At 43.6% G+C, this 16,500-nt stretch overlaps 10 protein-coding genes and 1 non-coding gene across 11 annotated transcripts; 5 read left to right on the plus strand and 6 right to left on the minus strand.

Annotated features, from left to right (window-relative positions):
• Positions 1 to 114: 114 nt before the first annotated feature.
• Positions 115 to 637, minus strand: LALA0_S03e02542r. The gene has a single exon (XR_002665939.1). It is a non-coding gene; the product is annotated as an uncharacterized ncRNA (small nuclear RNA).
• Positions 638 to 1,003: 366 nt separating this feature from the next.
• On the minus strand, positions 1,004 to 3,547 carry POP1 (LALA0S03e02564g1_1; the record flags this gene model as incomplete). The annotated part of the gene is made up of 1 exon (XM_022773156.1): positions 1,004 to 3,547. The coding sequence occupies one exon, from the start codon at positions 3,545 to 3,547 to the stop codon at positions 1,004 to 1,006; it is 2,544 nt and encodes an 847-aa protein (XP_022627658.1).
• Positions 3,548 to 5,333: 1,786 nt separating this feature from the next.
• THI7 (LALA0S03e02586g1_1) lies at positions 5,334 to 7,177 on the plus strand (the record flags this gene model as incomplete). Its single annotated transcript, XM_022773157.1, has 2 exons — positions 5,334 to 5,494; positions 5,569 to 7,177. The coding sequence occupies 2 exons, from the start codon at positions 5,334 to 5,336 to the stop codon at positions 7,175 to 7,177; spliced, it is 1,770 nt and encodes a 589-aa protein (XP_022627659.1).
• Positions 7,178 to 7,256: 79 nt separating this feature from the next.
• On the minus strand, positions 7,257 to 8,231 carry COQ4 (LALA0S03e02608g1_1; the record flags this gene model as incomplete). Its single annotated transcript, XM_022773158.1, has 1 exon — positions 7,257 to 8,231. The coding sequence occupies one exon, from the start codon at positions 8,229 to 8,231 to the stop codon at positions 7,257 to 7,259; it is 975 nt and encodes a 324-aa protein (XP_022627660.1).
• Positions 8,232 to 8,398: 167 nt separating this feature from the next.
• RAV2 (LALA0S03e02630g1_1) lies at positions 8,399 to 9,415 on the plus strand (the record flags this gene model as incomplete). The annotated part of the gene is made up of 1 exon (XM_022773159.1): positions 8,399 to 9,415. One exon carries the CDS (start codon positions 8,399 to 8,401, stop codon positions 9,413 to 9,415), a length of 1,017 nt encoding a protein of 338 aa, XP_022627661.1.
• A 65-nt stretch (positions 9,416 to 9,480) lies between these two features.
• Positions 9,481 to 9,969, minus strand: SPC19 (LALA0S03e02652g1_1; the record flags this gene model as incomplete). The annotated part of the gene is made up of 1 exon (XM_022773160.1): positions 9,481 to 9,969. One exon carries the CDS (start codon positions 9,967 to 9,969, stop codon positions 9,481 to 9,483), a length of 489 nt encoding a protein of 162 aa, XP_022627662.1.
• Positions 9,970 to 10,130: 161 nt separating this feature from the next.
• LALA0_S03e02674g (LALA0S03e02674g1_1) lies at positions 10,131 to 11,510 on the plus strand (the record flags this gene model as incomplete). The annotated part of the gene is made up of 1 exon (XM_022773161.1): positions 10,131 to 11,510. The coding sequence occupies one exon, from the start codon at positions 10,131 to 10,133 to the stop codon at positions 11,508 to 11,510; it is 1,380 nt and encodes a 459-aa protein (XP_022627663.1).
• Positions 11,511 to 11,516: 6 nt separating this feature from the next.
• On the minus strand, positions 11,517 to 12,503 carry LIP2 (LALA0S03e02696g1_1; the record flags this gene model as incomplete). Its single annotated transcript, XM_022773162.1, has 1 exon — positions 11,517 to 12,503. The coding sequence occupies one exon, from the start codon at positions 12,501 to 12,503 to the stop codon at positions 11,517 to 11,519; it is 987 nt and encodes a 328-aa protein (XP_022627664.1).
• A 109-nt stretch (positions 12,504 to 12,612) lies between these two features.
• On the plus strand, positions 12,613 to 14,004 carry RKM2 (LALA0S03e02718g1_1; the record flags this gene model as incomplete). Its single annotated transcript, XM_022773163.1, has 1 exon — positions 12,613 to 14,004. One exon carries the CDS (start codon positions 12,613 to 12,615, stop codon positions 14,002 to 14,004), a length of 1,392 nt encoding a protein of 463 aa, XP_022627665.1.
• Positions 14,005 to 14,096: 92 nt separating this feature from the next.
• On the minus strand, positions 14,097 to 15,197 carry CBS2 (LALA0S03e02740g1_1; the record flags this gene model as incomplete). Its single annotated transcript, XM_022773164.1, has 1 exon — positions 14,097 to 15,197. One exon carries the CDS (start codon positions 15,195 to 15,197, stop codon positions 14,097 to 14,099), a length of 1,101 nt encoding a protein of 366 aa, XP_022627666.1.
• A 597-nt stretch (positions 15,198 to 15,794) lies between these two features.
• Positions 15,795 to 16,493, plus strand: CAB5 (LALA0S03e02762g1_1; the record flags this gene model as incomplete). Its single annotated transcript, XM_022773167.1, has 1 exon — positions 15,795 to 16,493. One exon carries the CDS (start codon positions 15,795 to 15,797, stop codon positions 16,491 to 16,493), a length of 699 nt encoding a protein of 232 aa, XP_022627667.1.
• Between the last annotated feature and the right edge of the window lie 7 nt (positions 16,494 to 16,500).

Below are 16,500 nucleotides of genomic sequence, written 5' to 3' on the forward strand. Positions count from 1 at the left end.
AGCTTTTGAAGCTTTCTTCTTGAAGGCTCTTCTAAAACTAAAAGAAAACCCGTCAATTATCAAGACTTCTCTCTTCGCGAACTCCTCCCCATACTTCCCAATCCAAAAGGGAAAAAGAATGAAATCAAAAATTATAAGACCTACCCGTTTCTACCGTGCGTGAATCCTGTCCTATACCGAACTTCGCAACAGCACACCTTCACCATGCAATAACGGCACCCATTTAGCAGCCATCTGAAGCCATCATCCGAGGACCATAGCCGCAAACAACCGCCAACGAAATGCCTACACACAGGAATCGACTGTTGTCACAGAGAGCTGAAGTATCAGCACTTAGAACGGCCAAGATTCGCGCCCGACTTTCCCAGCGCTGACTTGTAATCAGCACCATCCTTCTCCAGGCAGAAGAAACAAAGGGCTCCAACAAGCATGCCATTGTCTTCCTTAAGAAAGAAAATGGCACACTTGCAGAACGAGAAAACGAAACGTCAGCAAATACACCTTTCGCACGTATGTGCAGTCTATAAATGAGACCCAGCAAGCAAACCTGTATCCTGAAAAACACAGGCATCGCTTAAGAAAGACATATCTGGCCAGAAGGACTTCTTGATCTCCTCTGACATCTTAAGGTAAGTATGAGGAGATAAAACAAAAACTCAAAAGAGTGTGATGGATAGAAGGAAGTTCCTAACGTTTTGACCTCTATTTATACATTTTTCTAGACGAAAAAAAACAAAGCAGAAACTACGAAAAAAAAACATCACGTGTAAAATAACTTTTTGTCACGAAACTATTAATGTGTCATCAATGGATGACAGCGTCAGTAAAGAAGAAATGGAAAGCGACTACAGCTGTCAATGAATTGTACTTTCGTTTTGAATTGCCCCTTCGTGAATATGATCAATCAGGGCTAATACTATCTTAGTCGTTGGGCAAATAACCTAGTGACTTTTGTCATCTGTTCGCTACTGCTTGTGTGATGTCAGTGCTCAGTCCCAAGATTTTAAATCAGGATTTGTGTCCATTGGGCTAGTCTATAAACGTTCGTGCCCACATTTCTGACCAAAACGAGATTATTGGCCTCACTTTTTTCTTGGGCTTCGCGCGCATCGATAAAACCCGTACAGACGCCCTTGCCGTCTCCCAAATGGAACGTGCCACATGTAGCAAACCCTATCAGGTTCGACAAGTGTGGAAGCGGATGCTCGGTATCATGATCCCTCTTGCCGTTGGCGCGTGACTGCAACCGTGAGATCGAGTGCCAGTACTTTATATCCTTTTCAGGAATAGAATATATCCGCGCCAAGTCTTTGGGATGTCCTCTTTCCAAGAACGAACACTTAACTGCTATGATAGGGAGTGGGCAAGAAACAATTTCTTGCTGCAGGGATCGATCCACACCATTAAATGTTTGTACATCGGACTGAAATTTGGATAGCGGCTGATTAATCAGCTCAATTGGTAGTCCAGCAGGCTTATATTTCTCGGCACAGACGTCTCCATAAAGCTCCACGACATCGTTGATATACTCCAGCTTTCGTTGGTTCAACTCGTCAAATTGAGATGTCCGCTTAGGATCGCACATTCTCAAGCTATTGTCGCCACTGGAAACCAAGTACGACAAGCCGTTTCTCAAAATCTGTAAAAATCGCCAGTCACAAGAGAAGGGGTCCCCGATTTCACCAGGAAACATTACCGGTGTTTCCATATGTATTCCCAGAATCTTGGAGTAATTGAGTCGTTTGCCAACCGGCTGGCGTTTCCAACGCGCTTCTTGCGTAGATCTCTTGAGCAAATTCTCATCATTACCTGCTTTTGTGAAAGGATAATCGTCTGGAAAGAAGAGTCTGCCACTTTCGAAGTCTAGCTGCTGTATTTGACGTAGCCCCATATGATGCACTCGGGAAATCCTGTGCAGTTGATACCATAGAGGAAGCTGCCAGAACCATGGAATGAGAACAAGCCAAGCCTCGCGTTTGGGAAGTTTTGAGATTACGACCGGAAATAGGGGATCCGAATCTTTCACAAACGGAATAGCATTGGTGTGTGTTGTTGAGTCTAGCATTTTTCTGCGACGCGCTGCTAGTTGTTTCAAAGTCTGCTGATTGGAGTATGAATTTTCACGTTCCTTTGAATCGGAGAGTTTATCAAGAATCGATGTAATCTCATCTTGAGGGTACTGAGATTGAAGTTTCAATACATCATCGGCACTGGGGCTCGATTTAAGCAGTCGCTTCGGATTTGAAAGGTGCCTTGGATCCATTGCGTCGAAACCAAATATCGTTCTTTGCGGTAGCAGATTAATATCTGCTACATATGAAAACTTTTTGAACTGACTGTATGATTGGGAAGTTTCTGAGCTACGCAGTACCTGGGAAAGCGCATTAAGCGACTTGGCACCGGTGAGAGTAATACTCGAGATAGCGTAACGACAGTCGTAGACGGTCATTTCAGCCCTGCCTAGTGCCGTTATTCGTTCAAAGACGCTCTCGTAAATTGCCGGGTGAATTCGAAGTATGCATTTTTGCGAACTGATCCAAAGTAGCTCCCCAGGTCCTAGAGTAATCCCTTGCTCATCAAATATTGGGCCCTCAAACCAATGTTGTGAGTTTCGGTATTTCGGTAGCGAACCTCTCTTATTGGTTAGTAGAGAAATTTGTTCTTTTAGAAGCTCCGGATCTTCGCATGCCAGAATCATGGTTCCAATATAGCTCGAGTCCAAACATAAAGCACCGTCAGAGGTAGATACACTGTTACCAAGTCTGTGTGTGAGATTGAAACATTTTTGAGTGGGTGACCAAGGTATTTGGTACCCCCACCTTTTCAGCATGTGCGATCTTTTGACGCTCCATACATGAGTCGGCAGCCAAGAAAATGTCTTTTGTCTCTTCATAAATTTAATGCGACCCGTGGGTTTGGTAGCCGCGGCGTTTACACCGGTTGAGTCTAAACTTCCCATAACATTGTTTCTAGTTGCGCACACCTTACCTTTTGAGTGTTCTTTGATATTTTTCTGCAACGCCTTGATCCGTTTTCGCAGCTTGTGATGACTCGCAGTGGCGTCAGCTGGAAATGCTAGTTTCATCGCTTTGGATCTGGCTGCCAGCCGGAGTAATTTGACAGCCATGCGCGCCTTATACAACTGCCTGGCGGTGAGACCATATTTCCTCTTTTTCGACGCCGTTTCGGTTCCATTGGTGACTGATTGGTCACTCTTGCGCATTTCTCGAAGAGCTCGATTTCTGAGACGTTTAGGTATTCTTTTCACGTTATGGGAAGCTGTTCTACGGCGGAGTTTTCTTGGCAAAGATTGAAAAACTCGGGTTGAAGACACCGCTTTTGATTTGTGGATGGCCAGTTGGAGCTGTTTTACTTCAAATTCACGCGAGAGCATGAACTCAGGTACTTTAAGCATACTTCCGCTTTCTGAAAGCTCGTTGGCAGCATTTGAAGTCGAGTTCAGAGCTTCTGTCCGTATGGTACGGGCATCGATTACTTTTTGCCGCTTAAAAAGCTGGTTCTTGTTTTTGAGCTTTTTTCCAGACATAAAAAGGGATGAATTGAGTTACGCAGGCCACTTGGAGTGACTACCAAAGGTTTTGTTGACTGATTCTCGGAAGAAGATGAGATGAGATGAGCTAGGATTTGATAAATTCAGTTTTCGAGGTTGCGCGTAGAAAATGATATATGTATGGACAACAATAGGAAGTCATTGAGCCAGCGTGAGAACATCACGTAGCCACTGCGTTGTGGTTAACAGTATGCATATTCAATATGAGATGTTTTATCAAGGGCGTTGCTAAACCTCAAAGGTTTCCAATCCGTGAGGTGAAGCTGGAATGTTGCAAATCGCATCACGTGATACAGCTTTTAAACAGCAAGGATAATGCAAGAACGAAACTTTTGGCCATCAGCTTTTATTAAAGTTACTAAGGGCGGAACTTTGAGCTACTCTAGAGTCATTCTTGCCTTGGTGAGCTCACAGCTACATCGAGAAAGGAATAATCGTGGAAGATGATGTTAGAATCACTGATTATCGTGAGATTTAAACCCCCCTGAACTCTCAAGCTGAGGGTTTGAGCCAGATGCTCTACGGTTGGCTCGTCGTTAGCAGGAGGATGAAATCAGGCCAATACAAAGATCAATTGATATATGACGGTGAAATAAAAAGGCCTCTAAACCCTCTCTTTCACGTGACCTCACTGATAACTCGGTATTAGGTAATTGAGTAGCGACAACGACGGATTGGTATAAAGTGACTTAAATGCGATGCTAGTGATGGAGGTTCGTTGCGTACAGTTATGGAGCTCTCTGCGCGTATGAAGCTAGGAGTTGGTCAGTGGTGCGACAGTTTTTATTGGGTTTTCAACGTTGTTACGGTTCTGACCGTAGCGACGACAACGAGGAGTTTTCCTTTTTTTCATCACTATGTGCAGTCAGATGACGAGGCATGCCACAATACATATTTTGTCCTTACCGCTAAACGCATCAAAATCCAGAGTCGTATATTTCGCGAACAAAACTCGTAAGGAAACAAACATCGAACATGATGATGTTATACCATTGTGCACACAGACAAGTTTCCTTTGTTGTTGTCGTCACTCACTCTCTTCTTGGCTCGACAGACGGGTCTTCACAACCCAAAAAAATTTCGAGCGACACATACGTACAGAATGACCATCCGCGCCAGTTTCTTGGCATTAACATTAACTGTCGTTGGTCGAAACTACGTCAAAAGATTCAGTATCGAAACCCTACCAAACTGCATATTAAGCTTTGGCGTTGGAATAACCCTTTTTCTCGAGCACGCCCCATCATACATCAGTACAGGGGACCCCAAAACCATGTATCCGAATAAATTCGAAAAATTTAAAAAACCACTACAACAACAGCGAAGCACTCGCTTTCTCACCACGAATACCAGAATTTCTTGATGTAGTTTAGTCCTCTGAGGAAATGCTCACCACCGCGCAACCCGTTCCCGTACCGTGTGACGCTGTCTGTCAGTATCAATAATTTTTCAATTATCACCAGTCCTCATAGTTAATTGATTCCCATAAACGCATACCGATGCTTTAAGTTTCCCGACCGCTGCAACAACCATGTAGATGCAAAAAATCATCAGTTTTACACTAAAAAAGCTTGTTTCTCGACAGTACCTTTTTCAGTTCATGATGGATCATATAAATTGATTCTTCTCTTGGCAAAGACATCAAAATCTGGTCGTTGTAGTCGACCGTTTTAAGTTTTGTCATTAAAATCCGAACTTTCACACTAGAGCATCCAACAACTGGGTGGTTGGCACTAAAAATTACATCAGATAATTATCCTAGATGTCTAGCGAAAGTGTGCAATCTAGAGAGGCCCCTGGCAGCTTCAGAAGAGGTGTGTCACGGTGTCTGGCTTTCCTGGAAGTTCCTGTTCATGAAAGACAAACTTTGAGTGTGCTGAAAAACCCGGATTTGCAGCCTATTCCAAAGGAAGAACAGACATGGTATGTTGGTGTGGAATAAGCCGTTGCAAGATTTTGAAATGAGGAACGAAGTACTAACAAAACTTTTCCAACAGGGGCTGGATTTCCAATTTGGCATACTGGGGTATCATTTCGTTCAGTGTAGGGACCTGGATTAGTGCAAATGCTGCTCTAAGTGTGAACTTGTCGTATCCAGAGACCATCGGAACGTTTATCGTTGGCGATGTGGTTACAATCATTTTCACTTTAGCAAACTCCTACCACGGTGCAGACTGGAAAGTGGGTTACACAATTTCGTCAAGGTTTGTTTTTGGAATTTACGGCTCCGGTTTAGGCATCCTGGTGCGGTTTTTAATGAGTATCGTGAATTATGGGTCGAACGCCTGGCTAGGTGGTTTGTGTGTAAACATGATTTTGGACTCGTGGTCCCATCATTATCTCATGCTTCCTAACACTTTGACGAAACACGTTGCAATGCAGACCAAAGAAGTCATCGGATTCATGTTGTTCCATGTCATTGCATCTTTTTTCTATCTCATGAAACCCTACAAGATGAACTACTTTTTGATTGCATCCTGCTGTGCTACTTGTGTCGCTATGACGTGCATGATCATCTATCTGTGCAAAATGAACGGAGGTGTGGGCGACTACTTCAAAAGCACCAAGACCACTATCCACGGCTCCGAAAGGGCATGGGCGTGGGTCTACATGGTTTCTTACTGGTTTGGCTCAGTTTCGCCAGGGTCCACCAATCAGAGCGATTATTCCAGATTTTCGACGTCTAAGAAGGCCGTTTACATCGGTACCACTTTGGCCCTATTAATTCCAACAACTTTGATCCCCGTTTACGGTGTCATCGGTGCTTCGACGTCAAATGATCTATACGGCGAACCTTTTTGGATGCCTATGGATATTTGCAATTATTGGCTAACCAACGGCTACTCTGCAGGTGCCAGAGCGGCCACATTTTTCTGTGGATTAGCTTTCCTATGCTCCCAAATTTCTTACACGATCTCTAACTGCGGTTTCGCAGCCGGTATGGACTTGAGTGGTGTAATGCCCAAATACATCAATATCTTCAGGGGTGCTATTTTCTGTGCTGTTCTCAGCATAGCAGTGCAGCCTTGGAATTTCTACAATTCCTCCTCTACTTTCTTGACAGTGGCTTACTCCTTTGGTGTTATCATGACTCCAATCATTTCCGTCATGATTTGCGATAACTTTTTGATTAGGAAGCGGAAATACTCTGTCTCACAAGCGTTTATTCTCCACGGTGAATACTATTACACCTGGGGTATCAATTGGCGCGCGATGTTTGCCTTTGTGTGTGGCATGACACCAGGTCTCCCAGGTTTAGCTTCGGAGGCCAATCCCAACATCAAGGTTAGCCAAGGTATTTTAAATTTCTACCTTGCAGACTCCTTCACATCCTTTGCGATCTCATTCTTCACCTATTGGATTGTATGTCTCATCTTCCCAGTCAAGATCAAGATCGAGCAAGACGACAAAGACTACTACAATTCATTCACGGACGAAGAGGCCAGAAGAAGAGGTTTGGTTCCATTCTCGGAACTGCTACCCGAGGAGGTCAACGAATTTGATTACCAGAAGAATGAAGCACCTCTCGGGCGTTTAGAAAACTCGAGTTCTCTGACAACGGCTGACGTTGAATCGGATCATGAGGTGCTGGATAAACAGAAGTGAGGTATCAACATATGCTAGAGCTTTTTTAATTTTTAGATAGACGTAATACAAAACAAAAAAGGATGGTGGTTTTGATTCCTCATTCAAATTGTTGGGCTTCGTGCTTTTCATACTTGAGCTTAAACTGTTTGCGCTGCTGAGCTCTTTCCTTTCTAATTTGTCTGAGGTCTGGAGGCGGTGACAAATTTAAGCTCTTACGAATGTCTTCCAGGTCGTGATCCAGTAGCTCTTCCCAGTAGACATTTATCAATGGCTTAGCGTTCAGGCCGCTTTTAATTGCCCAGGGCAGATACACGTTGTATAGACGATCTTTTTGCACCGGCTTCAAACGTAGGGGCGCCAGAACAGCTCCCAATGCGGCCATGGGAACACCCATGTTTGCTGCCTCGAGGGCTTTGACTGCTATTTCACCTTCAATGATGATTGGCAGGTCGTTGATGGCATGGTAAAAATCATGGCATTGGCGATACCGTTTGAAAACATACGCATGCAACGGGTCGTCAATGTATTTGACGGGGGCCCTGGTATCTGGAGAAACGCCTTCCTTGATGAGCCATTTGTAGTAGCTGTACCCCAAAGTGTTGGATGGCATCTTGCTTAGACGCTTCATATCGAGACTTTCCGACGTGATATCGGGTTGTTCCCGCAAAATGCGCCTTCCAGTCTTATCTGAAAGCATAGTCTGCTGTAAGTTCTCGAGGAAGAATGTAAACGCCGATGCTTCACCCAATTGAACGATGTTGTCACCATCTTCCGGATGGAAATACGATTTTAGTCCTGAAATGACAAACAGTAGAACCCGTTCATGAGGGTATAATGGGATATGGCCCTTGTACTTGGGTTTCATGGGACGAGAATCAGCAATTGGTTTATATTTCAACTGTTCTCCAGTATTATTCTTGTTGTGCAGTTCTCCCCTGTCCATGGCATTTGCCAATCGAGCATCACGACCAAAAATGAGGTTTCCAAAGGTCAGAGCGCTCGCCAAAAAAAACTGGCGGGCCTGTGTAGATCCAGGTGATTTCAAACCTTGAAAACTAGCCCTCCTAAGCATTGAAACAACTCACCTTTTAACGATTTCGAGATGTTCATGTCAAATTGAAGTAAATTAACTATAATGTTCGTTGTCAATCCTAGTATATCTTTAAATTCAAGACACCCTACAAGAGACAGCCCTTTTGATAGCAGACGAGTCGCCTGACTTCGAGCAGTGACGCTTCAATGACTACAGAACTAAACCCTGGAGATTACTTTGGTGACGCTTCGAAACAAAACCAACAAGGTGATGAACGAAATTGGTTGATTAATGAGATTATAAAGCCTGAATTGCCCAACATCATAGATAATGTGGATAAATGCTTGGAATTGTTGACCAGCGATGAACACTTTAAGATGCCAATCAGTTCTGGACTACCGAACGAGCCTAACGCCGCTTATGTGCGAGGAATTTTGACCAGGAAACGTGGATTTATTACAGACTATCAGCTCATCGTCAAGTTCAAACACTTTAATCGTGGGAAACAATGCGCTTTCAAGATGGACACCAATAAACCGTATCCATTGAAACAGATCGATACGATGACGGACAATTTGACAACGGTGTCAGAGCTTTTGGACGTATTACAGCAATGCGAAGATGCGGGCCAATTCGAGACTGACTTGGTAAAAGTATTGGACCTGCTATCTAAATCTATCAATCTGCTGCATTTCCCACCGCAAAGCCTACTGTTCCCGTACAACGAGAACGCATTGCTCAAACAAATGTTCACAAACAGCGAAGCATCATTTCAAACAGCTCATCATATCCTGAACATTGACTTGGTCATCTTACGCAACGAAATAAGCATGGACTTCCGCAATTTGCAAAAGATAACCACCAGACCATGGTGCGATTTTGACACGGCAACGGGCAAAACTTTTACGGACAGAATTCGCGACAAACTGAAGGCTCAGCGTGGCAAAAAAGTGAGCGACGTTCTGCACGAGGAAGGCTTGGAAATTGAGGAACCTTCGCTGTTGAGAAACGTCTTCCCACACAAGAATGCACACATGGCAACGACTCTGGACGAAGCGCAAAACGTGCTGGCACGCTGCGTGACGTTCGAGTCAGGACTGGTTTCTGAGTGCGAAAAAGTGTCTGTAGCAACAAGCGATCCAAGCTTGATTAGCATCACGTCTAAACTTGGCGCATTGGAAAATTGTGTTAGTAACTATTATACCAATCTTACACTGATATGAAGGAGAAAGCAGCAAGCAATAGGCAGCAAGCAAACGTCCCGATCTCCAACATTACATAACACTCTCTAAACCGTATTTTCAAAAGCCCGTATGCGTTCCAACAATTGTGCCTTTTGAGCCTTCAATTCCTTCAATTGATCCAATTCCTCCGGTGTCGATGATGTCATGATAACCACGTCTGAGCCCGCATCCTGGTTTAAAACGTCCACATCTTCATCTTCATGTTCTCCGCTGTATCTATTATTTTTCATCTTCAACGCATTCAACTCTAACGTCTGTTGAAGATTATCCCGCTCTCTTTCCAGTTTTAACAGGTTTTTCGTTACTTTGCTGCTCAGATTGTTCACCAACGGCTCAATCTCCTCAATCAAGTCCAGTTTGGCTCTCTGGACATCATATTCCGGCACCAATTCAAACACCCTTCGAGATTGTAGAAGACTCTTGGTCAAGTAATTACTCGTCCTGGATTCGTTGCCCAATTTCACTACTGTGTCTTCCAAACACTGAACACTTGATTTCAGAGCATCAACACATTGTGACAGGCTATCGGACATCTAAAGCTGACTTAAGTTCAAGTTAAAGTCGAAGTTATCGTCAAGTATCTTGTAGAACATCAATCTCTATGTTTAAGTTCATAAATTGATGTTCAAGTTAAAGAACATCGTACTAGAAAGTTGGTAAAGTTAAAGACTTTGGTCGATTTAGAGCACCACTTATGCCATCAATCAGCCATGACAAGCAGGAACAGTCGTTGATGTTGAAGACTGGCGTCAAAGAGATAAAACAGCAAGTTCGAACGCGATCTAGAACCAATTCGAGTAGTGAAGGATCAACGAGTTCCGGAGTAACATCTGAAGTAGGAATGACACCCAATGCCACTCCAAGAAACAAATACACACACATAACGATTTTAAAGTCGCTTAACAACACGTTTGAAACTAAAATACTGGTGGTGCCGTTCAAACCGGACGGTTTGAAACTGGGCCGTCCCATCGCCAACTCGGCTCTGCCACAAGGCGCAAAACAAGATTTACAATCACAGGTAAGGCCCGATAATGGAAATTTCGACTCGCGGGTGCTGTCCAGAAACCATGCTTCTCTCAGTTGTGAGCCTTTTTCTGGGAAAATATACATACGGGACTTGAAGTCGTCTAATGGAACTTTTGTCAACGGGACTCGAATTACGCAAAACGACGTGGAGCTTCAAGTGGGGGATATCATCGATCTGGGGACAGACATTGATGCAAAATTCGAGCACCGTAAAATCAGTGCCTTGGTAGAGGATATATCTGTGATCCCACTGATACATGACGAAGACGTGCTTTTCAACGGGATCGACAGTGCACTGGGAGTGTCAGGTAACGGCATACCCAGCAAAAACCATGCCATCGCTCCCAATGCACAACGAGCTGCGTTTGCCGCGGCAATGTTTGGAGACGTCAATAACCTCGATCTGGAAGGATCATTGTTGGGATCGGAAACAGAAATTTTAAGCGGGATATTCATCAATAACTCCATTGGTACAAGTCCGAACCTCATCAATGTCATCAAGACCCTAGTCACAGAAATCTCGCTCGAGAAGCTCGAATACGAGAAAATGAAATCCATAGAGAGGTTCCTGGTTCAGTTTTCCAGCAGCTTTGAACATATCAATAGGCTGCGAGTAGAGAATAACGACCTACAACTCGTGCAGTTACAAAATGCACTCAAACAGAAACTAAATGAGAAACACGAAGCATCGGCCCTGGCGCATGTAGAGCGACTTGACGAGGCCAAACAGGAAAATAAACTCTTGCGGAACCAATTAGTGGATGCAGAGAAGCATGGGTCGGACGAAATAGCGGGCTTGAAACGCGAAATAGAAGATCTCAATACTAGACTCGAAGTAGAGAAATTCAAGAACACCCAACTACGGAAAAACACAGAGGACATAGGAGTGTCTACTAAGCGTAATTCACGGGAAGGCCAGACGCTGAACAAAACCGAAAACCTTTCGAAAGACACGGGCGTAAAGAGAAACAGATCTACCATACTTTTAAGCGCCTTTACGATAGGAGTTTTAGCTGCGGCATTTCAATACAGCTCAAAAAAATGAAGCGGTTTAGTCCAGTTCTATATCATCTAATTGAATACGCTCTACAGTTGTGATCCCTAATTTCTTGGCCAGCTCGTTAACAAATCCCACTGCTACATCATGGGTGGTGCAATTACTTTCAGGCTGCTGCTCGCGTATCGAAGTTGCCCTTGTGCCTTGCAGTCCGCACATAACGAAAGAGTTCATATACGATAAATCGGGGTCCACATTAATACACACTCCATGAGACGTGATAGATCTTCTAACGTGGATTCCTATGCTTGCGATTTTTTCTTGCTCGTTTATCCAAACGCCCGTTTCCGTAGCTTTACTTGCCTCAATGCCCAGGGGAGCCTTTCTGTTACCGTCTGGAATTTTGTTCAACGCACTTATTGTCGAATCTTCGATGGCTGACACTAGACATTTTGCGGGGAATTTGTTGAATGATTTCAAATCCAAAATCAAATATGCTACTACTTGTCCAGGACCATGGAAAGTCACTTGGCCACCTCTTTCCACTTGAACGAATTTTGGACGTTTCTGGTTTGCATGGTGCTGCTGCTGTGGCACGAAGTTTTCGAATCGGGCGATGTCTTCCAGAGTAACAGCTTTTTTGCTACGTTTTCCACCCGTATACGTAGGCTCAAATTCGAAAGTCAAAGCTATCGGGTGAGGTTTCATGTCTGTGATATTTTTCAGAATCCATTGTTCATGCTGATTTATAGTTGTTCCCGGATGCTCGGTTTCCAATTGATTCAATTTTCTATCTATCTTAGATTGTAGATGCTTCATGTCCAGCTGGGCTCTAACAAAGTTCTCTTGGATTCTGATGCCCTTTTCAAACGACAGTGGTTTCGTGAACTCGAGGTGTCTTAGCACTCGGGAAGAATCCTCCACTGGAAATGTTGTTGGAGTGGCAGAACAACTGCTGTTGAGTCTTGCATTTTTAAATGGTCGATTCAACCACAGTACTCGATCAGCTGGCTTTCTACTCCGTTGTAAAGATGCTTTCATCGTTGTGTTTACGAAATGACAGTGCGATGAGCTAACTTCGGTTCATTAAAATGTGAAAGTTTTCCCAAGATCAGAAGCGATGAGCTAGTTGAACGGCATCGATGCATACATGTTTTCTTCTAATAACTACGAGAGTAGCCAGTCTTGCTGGAACGACAAGCTCCAAAGGTTAGAGACATGGTTGAGCGGGTCTCGAGACTTTAGAGTTAGTGAAAACGTTGTTTTACAAGACTTTCCTGAATCAGGAAGAGGTTTATATCAGAAAAGTGGGAAAACTACCAAGAACGATGTTGTCGTGACAATACCGAGTGACTACCAGCTCAATTTCCATACTGTAGTTTACCATATGTCTCAATTCAATCCAAATCTGGATTTCGAAGGCATAACTTGTGAGCAGCCTAACATAGAGAAGATATACACAACGGATCCACGTTTCAAAATGTACGGAATTTTGAGCAAGGAAGAGGTGTTGGAACTGAGCTCCTTCCAGCTGCTGTGTCTGTATATTATACTTGAATGGAAACTGTTATCGCTCTGCTGTACGACAGAATCCTTCTGGAAACCTTTTTTTGACGTTTTCCCCTCTGCAGATGAGCTCAAGTCGATCCCGGCTCTGTGGGAACTCAGCAACGACGTTACTAACAAGCAATTGTTCAATTGTCTACCTTTTGCATCCAAGTCTCATGCTGAAAGAATCGTCGCTCTGGTGCGAAATGATTGGACAGTGATAAAACCTATCATTGAGAAATGGTGCGACATGATTGACACAGGCAATGGCCTGAATGTTACGCCGCAAGATTTTTACTCAGATTTCTTGCACATATACTTTGTGATCAATTCGCGGTGTTTGTACATACAAATTCCTTTGAAAGACAACATCGCTGATAATTTTACACTAGTTCCGTATGTGGATTTTCTGAACCATGATGCCGATTCGGAACGCTATTGCACACCAAAAGTGAACAAGCTCAAGCGGGGAAAATGCGGGCTTGGCACCTTTAGCATAGTTGGTGGAACTCATGAGTATAAACAGGATGGGGAGCAAATACTCTTGAGCTACGGGGCGCACTCCAATGATTTTTTGCTCAATGAGTATGGTTTCGTTCTGCCAACCAACAAATGGAATTACGTCGATGTTTCTCCACACTGTGAGTCTTTGATAAATGACACAATGGTCCAGGATTTCCTCAAAGCGAATGATTTCTGGGGTGACTATACCATCTCAGAAGGCGATATTAGCTTTCGGCTTTTGGTCGCGTTCGCTGCAAAAGTGTGTCCAGATTTCAAAAAGGTGGAGAAATTCATGCTGGGATATTTGACAGAAGGTTCATTTGACCCTGACATGAAGACTTTGACGCAACACTTTTTACACGTTTTGGATGAAGAATTCAAGAGTCAGATTTCAAACGTCCAGGCCTTGACCGATGCTGATCCAATGTGTGCAAACAATGTTCTTATTATTTATCAGGGCTATGAAAGAATTCTTCGAAGCCTTATATGACTAAGGAACCACGGAAGCTTGTACGCAGTTTCGTGACATGCATCGTAGGAGTGAGCCGGTAAACCCAAAGCGCCAACGAAAAAAGCGTTAACCTACAAAGATCTGTGATTGAAGTTGGAATCGTGTGCTAATTCGAGTTTGGCTTTGGCGCATATCATCATTGCCTCATTAAAGGGACACTTTATATTGCGCTTTTTGGCCTGTAATGCAAAAAAACCATTGAATTGGTTGATGTGGTGAAAGTTCGTTTCATAAAACAGCTTTCGTCTATCACTCTTGAGAGCTCGCCATACCGCGGAAACCAATCGTTCTTGATCTAAAGCACCTGAGGAATGCGGTATTTGATTGACAAATCTGTCTGTGGCTTGAATAGTGTATGTGAATTCTTGCACCAGATTTCGTACTATCTTCATCAACTCTCCTGAGGCCGTGATATCATGCGGTTGAGGACCGTAGAGCGCGGTGATAGGAAGAACACAACTTTGAGTGATGAGCTCTTCATACCTGTACAGTAGAAGATCGCCGTAGGACCTGTTCGAAACTCCAAAGACGGAGCCTGACTGCTCTTCATTTATAGATTTGAGCAATCGTAGTAAAGAGTTAGTTTTCGCCAACTCTTGGGCCTGTTGCACGTCTTCCTGGTATGAATATCCCAAATGTGTATCTGGAACTGCCGAAACCTGGAGAGAGCTTTTATAGCTTGAAAGGTGGGTTGTGAACTCGCTGGGCTGGGAAATGTGTCGCTCGTTGGTCACGCCTATAAACACCTTGGGACTATTTTCTCTCTCATGCCATACATTTTTACGCAAAATGTCCACCAGACCCACCGTTGGATTCAAAAGAAGTACATTAGTCCCACTATGGATCGATTTCGTGTATTTTTTCAGTGCGTTTGTGAATAGCTTGGGCGTTTTTTCTCCGATTATGACGTTATCGACTTTGGCAACTTCTCCAGAAGCAAATTTAGGGGGGGAACACGATGCCATGTATTGATTAGAGCCTTTGTAGCCTCCTTTTGGTCTCTCCAAGACTAATTTGGACTCATTGTGCAAAAATCGGTTCAACTTCTTTTGATCTTGTAATAAAAGAACAAGCTCTGGGACTCGTGGCTGAAAGCTCAAAGACGCAATTTCGTTGCACATTAAATACACCAAGGGCGAGTTTCCCAAGGCGTATACTCGCGGAGCGCTCATACCATGCTCTGGAAGCGGTAATTCTACTTTTCGGATGTGTATTGTTGGTATTGGTATGTAGGATGGTGATGTTAAAGAGCGACAATGTATATTTTAATTAAGGCGATGAGCTAGTGCGTAAATAGTGATATTCTTAAAACGCGGGCAACAAAAGCTAATCAAAAGGGTTTTAAGAGCTCCGATTAGAGCTTCATTCGACCACTGATAGGCCCTCAATATTGCCAAAGATTCCCTGGCTTTTATCTGTGAAAAAGAAAACTTTGGTTAGAATAAAGTATCCTGTACGTTCTGCGAGTTTTAACCTCGAACCCAGCCCAGAAGGGACTACTTGAATCATAAATCTATATTTGTGACCTCATATAATGCTGTACAGGGCTTGATGTTGGTCAACTTCTTTCGAGAGATCCGAATAAGATAGTCACGTGATCTATGAAGGAATTCTAAATTGGCCTTTCTACACGTTAAAACCACTGACACAACTGACTAAAGATGCATCCGGGTTCTGAATTTGCCGTTATTTCGCTGTCTTCAAGCTCAATCAACTGTGGTAAGAACCACATTTTACATCCCTTCTGTTCTTTTGGTTGAAAAAAAAAAATGCTTGTAATCGGGTTGACTGGAGGCATCGCCTGCGGGAAATCAACCGTCTCAGAGAGGCTCGAAAAGAGTTACCACATACCTATTATCGACGCTGACAAAGTTGCGAGAGAAATAGTGGAGCCTCACCGTGATGCTTACAATCGTGTGGTCCACTATTTTCGTGACAAAGTTCCAGACCTTATTCTTGAAGACGGCTCTTTGAATCGGCCTGCACTTGGAAAACATGTATTTGCGAACCATTCCGATTTAAAAGTCCTGAACGGAATCACTCATCCTGCTGTGCGATTTGAAATTTTAAGGCAAATTTTGATTTCATATGTTAAGGGCAAGAAAATGTGCGTCTTGGACGTTCCTCTACTTTTCGAAAGCGGACTGGACAAGTTTTGCGGGATCACTGTGACGGTGGTGTGCAAAAAAGAAACCCAAATTGAAAGAATACGGTCTCGAAACCCTCAAATATCGATTGAAGAAGCAGAGAATCGCATCAAGGCTCAAATGACCCAAGAAGAAAGAACGCAACGTGCAGATTATGTCTTGGAAAATGATAGCACTCCAGTGCTTCTTTATGGGCGAGTCCAGTCTCTAATTGGTAAAATCAAACCGTCATGGATTCGCACAATTCTAGAATATTTCCCACCCTTTGCCTTTGTGAGCGGTCTCGCCGTTGTAATGATTAAACATCTGCGTTCCATGTAGCTTGAAA

Source organism: Lachancea lanzarotensis, scaffold LALA0S03, assembly GCF_000938715.1.
Source record: "Lachancea lanzarotensis genome assembly LALA0, scaffold LALA0S03, whole genome shotgun sequence".
Lineage (NCBI taxonomy): Eukaryota > Fungi > Ascomycota > Saccharomycetes > Saccharomycetales > Saccharomycetaceae > Lachancea > Lachancea lanzarotensis.